Raw genomic sequence first — 11,630 nt, forward strand, 5'->3', positions numbered from 1 at the left:
TTTCAAATATTAAAGAAAATAGAATATTGTCTATGCCAGAATACACAAGAACATTTCGATTTGTTCTTATAGAACGTAATGTTATGTTTGTCGTCACATCTTACAAATTACTATATAGTTTATCTATGTCGTCTTCCTATATCAAGAGTGCAAACAAAGAAGTGCCAGAGTGTGTGTGTGTGTGTGTGTGTGTGTGTGTGTGTGTGTGTGTGTGTAAACCAGTTAATGTGTCACACCTTGGCTTGTCTGTTTTGTCTTCTATAGTCCTGTGGGTGTTGGCTGTAAAGTGTTATGCATTTTTTTGTTAAGCCGCTAGGGGTCGTGTGTATGACTGAGGAAGAGTTCGTCATGCGCCGTTCACAAAGTCTACACAATGACTGAACTATAAGAAGTGAAAATCCAACGCAGTCTCACGATATACTGTACTTACGATCTGTTGATTCGTGTTCATGGACAATCAGAAGATTTTGGGCTGAAAGGATAAGGAGATTTTGGTGTGGGAGGATCGGATGCTTTTGGTTTGAGAAGATAAGATTGGGGTCTGGAAGAATCAGAAAGAGTTTGGTGTGGGAGAATGAGAAGTTCCTGGACTGAGAAGATGAGAAGATTTTGGATTGAAGGTGGAATACTCAGCTTGGGTCGAGGCACTTTATGGCTGATTGGTAAGTCATTTTTGTTGGATTCAGTTGATTTCCACCCCACCCCTCCCCACCCCAAAAAAAATTACAAAAAATATATAATATTATATATATAATTATTATTCTTTATTATTTTTTTTATTCGTATAAAAATGTATGTATCTTTTAGTGAATTAGTTCATCTTTCACCCAGACGCTTCTCCATTGTAGATGCTTAAAAGGGATGCGCTCCTCTACTTGAAACCATAGAAGTCTATATATGTAAACTTCTATATAAACTATATAAATAGTCTTAAATTGTCAACTGATTGCGTATCAAAATATTAAAATGTAAACGTAATCTTAAATATAAATAAAGGTGAAAATATATAAACATTTCCACATTTCAGTAAGCTAGAAAATGACTAAATAGTGGGTAAGTGTTTTACTGTAAATAAATTACTAAACAATTTACAATAAATCCTGTGTGATTTAGTCAGTGTGTCTATGCGAGTTATTTATAGTTAAATTATATTCTTAAATCTACTAACGTTAGTATTTTGAAGTAACAGGAAATCATTAACAAAGAAAATAATTTTACAGTGTAGCCTAGCTAATGAAGAAGGCTTTTTTTCTTTTTTGTTGCTGTATCTTAGAGAAAATTTCATTAATATACCCATATAAGTAAATATATAAAAATGCTGATAACAGGTTTTGTAGAAATAAAACGGTTAGAGATTGAATTTGCTTCAAGGGCTTTTCATTTATTCTGCATGGACGATGGAAAGACTCCAATATACATTTTGCCAGCCTCTAAATTTTTTGAAATGCCACTGGACACCAGTGGACACCATGTCTTAAACTTTACACAGTGTCCCAGTATATACAATACAACCCAGAATTTCCCCACCTACAGAACATTGTTATTTTTTTGGCAAAAAAAAGTTCTAACTGATTATTTTTCATACACAGCCATCGTGTTTATTCCACCTGGGGAAGGCAGTGACTGCTATACAGAAAAACATTCAAATGGAACCTGTGGGATTTATATTAATACAACAGCAGTAACCGAGATGCCTGGATACAGCTGGCAGATCGCTGTGAGTATACATGTCAGTAAATGTCCATAATAGCTCAATTTTTTTGTCGCTTTTCTGTTAGTCTTGGGAAAAGGAAGTGGCAAAATTTGTTTAATAGCCATACTGTCATATACTGAATATATATTTATGTGTTTTTTATATTACACTATGTGGACACCTAATCCTTCATCACACTCATATGTGTGCTTTGTTTCTGTTAGTCTTGGGAAAAGGAAGTGGTTCCATTTTTTGTTTAATGACCATACTGTCATGTACTAAAAATATATTACACTATGTGGACACCTAAGCCTCCATCACACTCATATGTGTGCCTTGACAAAGTCAGAATTCTGTAAAATTTCCTTTTACTAGAACTTATCGGCCAAAACTTGTTTTTAAATGTTTTGACCAGGAAAGTTTAGTTGATGTGAAATCTGAATTTCCCCCATTAATGTTTTTTGCCATTTTTCTTTATTACAACATTCTGAAAATGTTGTAAACACTAGCATGTGTTGTGTGTGAAAATTCCACGAGATCATCAATTCTAGAAATACTCAAACGAATCTTTCTAGAACCAATTATACTGCCAAAATCTCAGAGATCTCATTTTTCGGATGTTTGATGTGTTCATTACCTGAAATTGCTGGTTCATATTTTACACATTGCACTGTTACTGTGCATGCACTTGCATTGTTAGATAACTGCATGAATGCAACTACATGAACTGCACCGATCAGGCATAACATTATAATCACCTGCCTTATATTTTGTTGGTTCCCCTGTTGCCACCAAAACAGCCCTGACCCATTGAGGCATGGACTCCACTAGACCCCTGAAGGTGTGCTGTGGTATCTTGGACCAAGATGTTTGCAGCAGAGACTTAAAGTCCTGCAGGTTGCAGGTGAAGCCTGCCTGGATCTGACTTTTTTTTTTTTTTTAGAACATACCACAGATGCTAGATTGGATTAAGATCTGGATTTGGAATTTGTAGAGGCTAAGTCAACACCTCAATCTCATTGTTGTGCTCCTAAACCATTCCTGAGATAACTTTCTTTCGGCTTCTCCCATTAGGGGTCGCCACAGCGGATCATCCGCATGTATGATTTGGCACATGTTTTTTATGCTGGATGCCCTTCCTAACGCAACCCTCCCAATTTATCCGGGCTTGGGGGCACCAAGAGTGGCTGGGGTTGGTTCCCTGACCAGGGATCGAACCCGGGCCGCAGTGGTGAGAGCGCTGCATCCTAACGACTAGACCACCAGGGACCCTTTTTTTGACCCCTATCTTTAAATCAGAACCAGCATTAAGCTACAGAAGCTCATCTGTTGGATCGGACCACACGGGCCAGCCTCTGGTCCTTGCGTGCATCAGTGATCCTTTTCCGCCCATGACAATGTTGCCGGTTCACCACTGTTCCTTCCTTGGACCACTTTTGGGAGATCCAGTCAACTGGCCATCTCAATTTGGGTCTTGTTAAGGTCACCAAATCCTTACTTTTGCCCATTTTTCCTGCTTCTAACACATCAAATTTGAGGGCAAAATTTACACTTGCTGATTAACAGGTACTCATTAGCAGGTGCCATGATGAAGTGGTCATAATGTTATGCCTGATCAGTGTATGTGTTGCTAATAATGTACTCAGTGAGTGCATATATGCATCAATAATACATCATGTGTAATATAGTTATTAAATTAATGTTGCAACCATATAAAAAAAACTAACCAAAGCATCTGTCATGTTCTCTTCCTCTTTAATGCTGACTTTGTATGATGTTAAATGAAGTGTGTTATTCTTCTTTTATAAAATAATTCTACTGCAAGCGGTTCATAATGCACTATATGAACAACAATATTGGGACAAACTTATTGAATTCACATGTTTCAAGCAGTCACCCTGCCACAAGTGTATACCAATGCAGTCTGCATTTACAAACATTTGTAGAAAAAAATTGGTCGATCTGAAGATTTCAGTGAATTCAAGCCTGGTACTGTAATAGGATGCCAACTTTGTAATTCAAGCAATCTATGCAAAAAAAAAAAACAATCCTGAAATGACAAGAAATAGGTTGATGGGCTGAAAAGGGTGTAAGAAGTAAGAAGAAGAAATATTGATAATGTCACCAAATAGGCTCAAACAAAAGTAACTAGCTTGGTTTGAAAATGTAAGAAGTAGGAAGTACAGACATTTGTGTAAAAAAAATGTAATAAGTGAAAGTAAAAAGTTGTCCAGAAAATAAATAGTGAAGTAAAATACTGATAACCCTACATAAAAATCTACTTAAGTACAGTAACAAAGTATTTGTACTTCGTTACTTCCCACCTTTGGGGGAAGCAACACCATATTAATGTCTATGTATTTTAAATGCAATGTCGTGAGTTCAAATCCCAGCCACAGCAAGCTACCACTCCTGGGCTCCTGAGCAAGGCATTTAACCACATAACTGCTCAGTTGTATGAATGAGATAAATGTCAGATGCTTTCGATAGGGGGTCTGCCAAAGACCATAAATGTCAAGTCAAGTCAAGTTTATTTCTATAGCGCTTTTAACAACAAACATTGTCTAAAGGCAGCTTTACAGAATGTAACAGTTAAGGTGAACAGTGTTTATTTATCCCTGATAAGCAGCCATGGCGACTGTGGCAAGGAAAAACTCCCTTAGATGTTATGAGGAAGAAATCTTGAGAGGAACCAGACTCAAAAGGGGAACCCATCCTCATTTGAGGGATATGAAGTGTGTGATTGTAAATCTGTGTTGAACATGAGCATGAGCAATGTGCTTTCTACAGACTTATTTCATGTAAGTGTAAATGTAGCAGATCATGTGCTTCTGCAGTTTCTCTGGAAAGGTGGTATCTCAGTGGTTAAGGCATTGGCCTTTTGGATCGGAAGGTCACGATTTCAAATCCCAGTTCCAGAAAGCCACCACTGCTGAGCCCTTCGAGGAAGACCTTTAACTCGCAACTGCTCAGTTGATTGTTGCTCTGTATAAGGGCGTCTGCAAATGCTTAAATGTAAACTATGCAATCTATTAATTTAAAGCTGTGTTGGGAAACGTCCATTATTTATTGCAATACAATAAAATTGTATTGAATTCTATTCCCTGTTGATGTAATAGTCAGGTGTCCTAAATAGTACATATTTACACTGCCCAAGTTGATCTGATGTCTTAACTGAATACACAATGGTATATAAGAATATTAATTATACATAAATAAATAAATAAATAAATACAAGAAGGGGTAAATATTATTAATAATATTAAAATGATTCACTAAAACATATGAATTCACAATAGTATTTAACACCTTTGAAGAATTTAGATAAATTATTAAAATAATTAACAAGCTACAAATAATTATTTTATAAATATTATTAATGAACAAATCATGGCATCAAAGAAACACTATATATATATATATATATATATATATATATATATATATATATATATATATATATATATATATATTTGTTTATTGAAACCATGTCTCTTTTTTTAGGGTATTGTTCATGCGAATGAAGATGATTTTAACCCTACCACCATTGAGAGTCAAGATCATACTTATGTCCTCTTCAGGAGCTGCTTTGGGAATGTTTCCTACCTCAATAAATTTACAGGGGTGAGATATTCATAATATTACTCAGTGCTTTAATCTTTACTTTTAAATATAAATACATGTTAAAAAATTAAGTCTTTCAATGGAGATAAGAAGCTGAATAAGATAAGCTAAGATTATAGCAAAAAATATAACAAAAAAAATAATTAGAAAGTAGCAGTAAGTTAACAATATGTGTGCTTTCATAACCAAAGCGATTAAATGACTGAAAATTTGTATCTGTTTTTTTATTTTTCACAGACGACCATCGACTGCCCATGTGAGTATAATGTTAAATGAATTCTGTAGATTGTATAAACAGATACATCACTTGATCAAAAATATGATTAAAAGTGTCTGCTGCTGTTTAAACATCTAATTTCACTGCTGTTTATCTTTGCATGCTGTGGTGAAGGGACCTAAAGATTCTATATATGTTTGTATATATTCAGTCTGTAAATTACTAAACTTACACCTACTCATAGATGGTAATGGTGAAAAAGTGTCATGTTGGTTATGTGCAAATTGAATTAATCTTTTTGTTTTGTTATTATTCTGGGTTACAGACAAAAGCAACCTTTATACAAGTAAGTATCTTTGTGAATAGCTTTAGAACTGGAAAATGTTTTTTTTATAAATAAAGTAAAGAGCTGTTTGAGATATTCGTGATATGCAGTAATTGTATTCACCTCAGTTATGTTTAAATTGCTGTTTAAGCTGATATTAGGCTGATTAATTTGTGCATCCCTGCGCTCTGCAATTTATAAGATACTAGGGGTTTAAGGGTACATGTATTTCTCCCGAACCGTCACGGTACAGTTAACAATAGAATAAGATTTTGGAAAGGCACTTTGAAAGATAAAGATATTTCTTTTAAATTAAATTTATCCTCTAAGATTAAACAAGATAAACGATGAGCATGAAATGGCATGAGAATAAGGTAACAAATTCACTGATATTGCAGGAGGAAACCTTACTTTTTTTTTAATAGTCTTTTATTCACATTTTTTCAGATTTGACTGACAGTCCCAGTCTGACAACAGCACAGCCCACCACCCCACAACCCAAGAAAACTCCATATGAGTTTGTCTGGATTGCTCTGAGTGTTGGTCTTTTTGTTTGCCTCCTTGGTTGTTGTGTGTATTATAATTGGCAAAAGCTTAAAAGGTAAACCCCTCAATTTGCTTCCACTTATTCCTTAAACATTTAGTTATATGTTCTCATTAAAAAAAATTTGAATAATAATTCTAACATAGATTAATGTCATTCTGTTTGTTCAGATGTTTTCAGAATAGAAGATACTGGTTCAGAAATAATTACACACAAGCGGTGCAGGACTCCAACACCATTCCTATGATGAACTTGATGTCAAACAGAACTTCTCAAAATGCCTCACAGTTTACAAACTTGGCTACTTCTGACACAGACTCCCAACATTTACACTCCCTGTCTCATTCACAATTACCTGTCTGATCACACACACTTGCACTCAATCGCCACTCACAGATACCATCACAGATGATTCATCTATGGGTAGAATGCTAAAAACCTTTGTAAACCACACACTGTCATGAATCTATAATGGTTCCTGTTACATCTAGCAAAAGGTTACTGTAGCGTTCTCTCCTTGTTTCATATAGTCAATGCTCACATTTTTGCATTAAATTGTCTTATAATGAGCATTTGACATTTGTGTAGTTTGCATGGTAAGCAAGATTTGTTATTTTATATATATAAATATATTGTTTAAATATCTGTTAGAGAAATATTTAATACAGCAAAGTGTTTTTCTATCAGGGGCTCGTTTTTTCAAAAGCATTCAGTGTGATAAACTGTGTCATTTTAAAATAAAATGTATCAGCCTGTAAATTTGCATATACAGTATTATGCTCACTGTCTGTCAGAAATTCAGAAAAAATTGTATGACTGAATAATGCAAAATACATTATATGTGATTTCAACATTAGTGTCTGCTAAATGAAATCTATGAAAGTTGTGCAACGGCTTGTAACGGTGGTTATGTCTATAAAAGGAACATCACATGACTCTGGCATGTAGGTGTGTATTTGAGTCACAATAGTGTGTTGATAACTGCAAAACTATTACTGTGAAATTCTAAATCAGAGAACAGTGCCCTCTCGTCAGAAACTGGGCCAAACGGCAGTTTTCACATAATATTGACCCCAATAATAGAGGACAGTAAACCTGAACTGCTATACAAGCTGCACATTGACTACTCTAAAGTATATCCACGTTTCTTTTCTATAGTAATTTCCTTCGAGAACATAATAAAATGGTTGTTGAAATGTGATGAGTGTACTTACTTTTGTGAGATACTGTAGGTGAATAATCCACACTTAGCCATAGATCATGTTGCTTACTCCATGGTCACGTACCAATACTGACAAGTAAATGCTGCTGCTGATGTTTGCAGTGCAAATCTAGATAAGAATTGATAAAAAATAACAGTTCAGTTTTGGTAGTTATTTTACAAAATGTGCTTTTAGATCTAGAAATTCTAAAAATCGAATTAATCTTGTGCTTGATGAATTAATCCATTCATCAAAATGGAATGAAGTTGTGTAGATGAATCACACAGTGTATAGTAGGTTGATGACTGATTTATTACTTTTCAGTTATTCTTGTTTGGGTGATATTAAGAAAATGAATCACTTGATTTAATGTGTAATCCACCATGAATAAACAATTTGCCTAAAATGTATTGGTGTCTTTTTCAGGCAAAACAACAGTATCCGGATTGTCTAAGTCCATCCACTATAAATGATGGTCTGTCTTTTAATCTAATTAATTAATAATTAATTTAATCGGGGTTATGTGTCACATTGAGTAGGTGGCTTACTGATTATTGTCTATTTCGTTTTAGATATAAACTGGTAAATGAATTTTTGTGTGCATTTTTTTCCTGCAATTAAATGGTACCACAGTTATTATGATTTTTTCTCTCAATTATTGAGTTCCTAGAATACATCCACCATATCTCTGACTCAGACAATGCAGTTACCAAAGCTAAGTGAATGAGAATAACAAGGACGTAAATAATCATTTATAGGTAAATACCTACCAAACAACATCAAACACCAAGCAAATAAAATGGGACACAGGTAAACGCATATACCCCCAATATAATTTAAAACAGGTTATTCAATTCCCGAAACATGTTAGAAATATAATGATTAAGGATTTTTCTTTGCATTGTTGGGTGACTACATATCCCTTGTATGCTTTAAGTAAATGATTATCATAAGAAATTCATGATATCCTTCCTAAAACAAATAATCACAGTCATGTCATAAAAGCAAGTAAAAACAGCTTCACAGTTTGAGTGTAAAAGTGGTTTGACATTGGGCCATCACTTGTTTTGTTTCTGGTTTCAATTTGAGAGAATAGAAACAAGTTTATGACTATACATTTCATATACAATACTACTGTTGTATTCGCTATTCTCACTGGTCAGTAAAGATGTATACAAGTTAACAAGTATTCTAATCATTGTACATATCTGTATAGCAAGTAGCAATGCATGGTATGAAAATAATAAAATAACTGAAACTAACAGTTTCGATTCCATAATACATGGCGGTTTAAGGAATGGTGAAAGGGGAATAAGGAAATATATCACCACTTCTAAAAACAGACGTGTGTAAAACCACAACATCAGGACTCTCACACATCTCACACATGTCTTACACATTATCGAAATCTCATAATACCATATATGACCAATGCCTTAAAGAGCTGAATAATTTATAACAGCCCTAACCTGGAAGTAAAAGGAAATTCCATTTGCAGGCTTTTCTTAGCAATTCTCTTAGGATTCTGTAGCAGCACATAATGTTCTGCTGATTTTCTCTGTCGACATCATCTCATCACTTACTGTCACTCTATTACTGTTTCTTGAAAAGGATGTGCTCTACACAGTTCAGGCAAAAAAATACTGTTTCAACTTCCAGTAGATAAACATCAGGGTGAGGAATTTCTATTTTATTTATATTACAACTGATTCATATGGGCTAGCTTTAGAAGCACCTTTGATGAAAGGCCCTCAGCACTAAGTAATCCAGCAATGTAAATAAAACTGAGTGATTAGATGACTTTCCTGTCCATCTACATGAAAAATATATGCGTGATGCGTCAAAACCTTTGAGCTGTTCTGATCCACTTTTTACTCAGTAACAGATATGATCTAAAATGTAGTGAACTACAATACTTCATCAAAACATAATTAAGTAAAAGTAAAATTGCAGATTTGTAAAACGTGTTTGTTGTACCCATAACATCAGAGATGCAGGCTTTTAAACTGAGCTCTGATGATAAGATGGATAGTCTTTCTCTGCTTTAAAAGTTGTAGCTCTGTGGTTAAGGCTTTGGGTTACTGAGCACAAGGGTTCAAGCCACTGTATCACCAAACTGCCACTATAATGGGCCCTTGAGCAAATTTCAGTAGTGGTTTTGGACTGTTTTAAATTAAATTTTGTACAAAAAAAAATCAAGCCAGTTGCTTTTCCTGGCCTCACAAGGTATTATGTAAACTTGGCAACCCCAAAAAAGCGACTTGACACCCACTCTTTCACCAGTCGCTTTTTTTGGGTTGCCAAGTTTACACAATACCTTGTTTTTTTTTTTTTACTTGTTTTTTTTTTTTCAACATTTAAGTTCGTTTTATATTGTATTTATTTATATGTAAAAAATATATATATTTATATCATATATTTTATATCGAAATAATAATCATTAAAAGTTTAAATTGCTGTCTGAAAGTATCAGAATGGCCTCGAATGTTATGAAAAATCATTGTTATGACATCAGAGAAATAAATAAATGAATGAATGAATGAATGAATAAATAAATAAATAAATAAATAAATAAATAAATAAATAAATAAATAAAGCGCCCTAAGCGGAAGCAGTTTTTATTTCCTCCTTCGGCGATTTCAGTGTCAGCCGGTAAGTGATTTGACGCTGGTATGATTGTATTAACTTTTTATTCGCTTATTATGGACAATAATGCGTGTTTTTCAATGTGGTATTGTTTCGTTTATTCGTAATGTTTCCGTTTTTTAGACCACGGCTTTTTGTCATGTTTTTCTCTCAGAAAATCAAAGACGGGAGCGCGAGACGGTGATCTGTTTACCCATATTGCGTCAGAATGCTTGTCCTGGCGGCTTCTCTCTCCGTGTTCGTGTATTACAGCCTCGCAGGTACGCAATCTACGTATTTCTTTTCACAGAGAAACTGAATTTTGCCGTATGTTTACTTTCATCACATACAAGTGGCGCGGCATTCAGACAGGGTCGGGGCGTTTTATCCCCCGATTAATTATTTTTTTGTCTCGGAAGAATTTGCATAGCCTGTCATAATCTCCCAGGATATGTAATCATCTTTACTGACTCTAGTGAGAATTGCTGTAGATCGATATTACGTTATCAAACTATTCTAGCACAGCGTGCATTTAAATCTACAAACCCGAATCCAAAAAAGTTGGGACACTGTACAAATTGTGAATAAAAAAGGACTGATTTATTCACAATAGAATCTAGATTAATATATATCAAATGTTGAAAGTGAGACATTTTGAAATGTCCTGCTGAATATTGGCTCATTTTGGATTTCATGAGAGCTACACATTCCAAAAAAGTTATATATAAGAATAAGAAACAGCTGGAGGACCAATTTGCAACTTATTAAGTCAATTGGCAACATGATTGGGTATAAAAAGAGCCTCTCAGAGTGGCAGTGTCTTTTAGAAGTCAAGATGGACAGAGGATCATCAATTTCCCCAATGCTAAAGCGAATAGTGGAGCAATATCAGAAAGGAGTTTCTCAAATAAAAATTGCAAAGAGTTTGAAGTTATCATCATCTACAGTGTATAATATCATCCAAAGATTCAGAGAATCTGGAACAATCTCAGTTACAACATTATGGCTGCGTAGAAGAAGGATCCGGGTACTGAAAAGGTCCTCCTGCAGTCCAGATCTTTCACCCATAGAAAACATTTGGCGCATCATAAAGAGGAAGGTGCGACAAAGAAGACCTGAGACAGTTGAGCAACTAGAAGCCTGTATTAGACAAGAATAGGACACATTCCTGCTCATAAACTTGAGCATGTTGTCTCCTCAGTCCCCAGACATTTGCAGACTGTTATAAAAAAAAATGAGGGGATGCCACACAGTGATAAACATGGCCTTGTCTCAACTTTTTTTATTTTTCCCCTAAAATGATACATTTTCTCAGTTTAAACATTTGATATGTTATCTATGTTGTATTCTGAATACAATATTGAAACATCCACATCATTGCATTTTGTTTTTATTCACAA

At 34.6% G+C, this 11,630-nt stretch overlaps 1 protein-coding gene across 2 annotated transcripts; it reads left to right on the forward strand.

Annotated features, from left to right (window-relative positions):
• Positions 1–314: 314 nt before the first annotated feature.
• On the forward strand, positions 315–7,594 carry LOC124383933. Of its 2 annotated transcripts, XM_046846321.1 has the most exons (7): positions 315–662; positions 1,590–1,717; positions 5,198–5,317; positions 5,555–5,573; positions 5,860–5,880; positions 6,307–6,460; positions 6,574–7,594. In XM_046846321.1, the coding sequence occupies exons 1-7, from the start codon at positions 575–577 to the stop codon at positions 6,764–6,766; spliced, it is 723 nt and encodes a 240-aa protein (XP_046702277.1). In that variant the 5' UTR covers positions 315–574; the 3' UTR covers positions 6,767–7,594. The 2 variants fall into 2 exon arrangements, with proteins under 2 accessions (XP_046702277.1, XP_046702278.1); XM_046846322.1 differs by lacking the exon at positions 5,198–5,317.
• Positions 7,595–11,630: the final 4,036 nt, after the last annotated feature.

This window comes from Silurus meridionalis, chromosome 4 (assembly GCF_014805685.1).
Source record: "Silurus meridionalis isolate SWU-2019-XX chromosome 4, ASM1480568v1, whole genome shotgun sequence".
Classification (NCBI taxonomy): domain Eukaryota; kingdom Metazoa; phylum Chordata; class Actinopteri; order Siluriformes; family Siluridae; genus Silurus; species Silurus meridionalis.

Excerpts from the sequence above, each read along its gene's own strand:
- LOC124383933 (XM_046846321.1), top strand. The coding sequence starts at position 575 with ATGAGAAGTTCCTGGACTGAGAAGATGAGAAGATTTTGGATTGAAGGT. Across the intron at positions 1,718-5,197 it reads GATACAGCTGGCAGATCGCT|GGTATTGTTCATGCGAATGA; the intron begins GTGAGTATACAT and ends CTCTTTTTTTAG. Across the intron at positions 6,461-6,573 it reads AATTGGCAAAAGCTTAAAAG|ATGTTTTCAGAATAGAAGAT; the intron begins GTAAACCCCTCA and ends CTGTTTGTTCAG.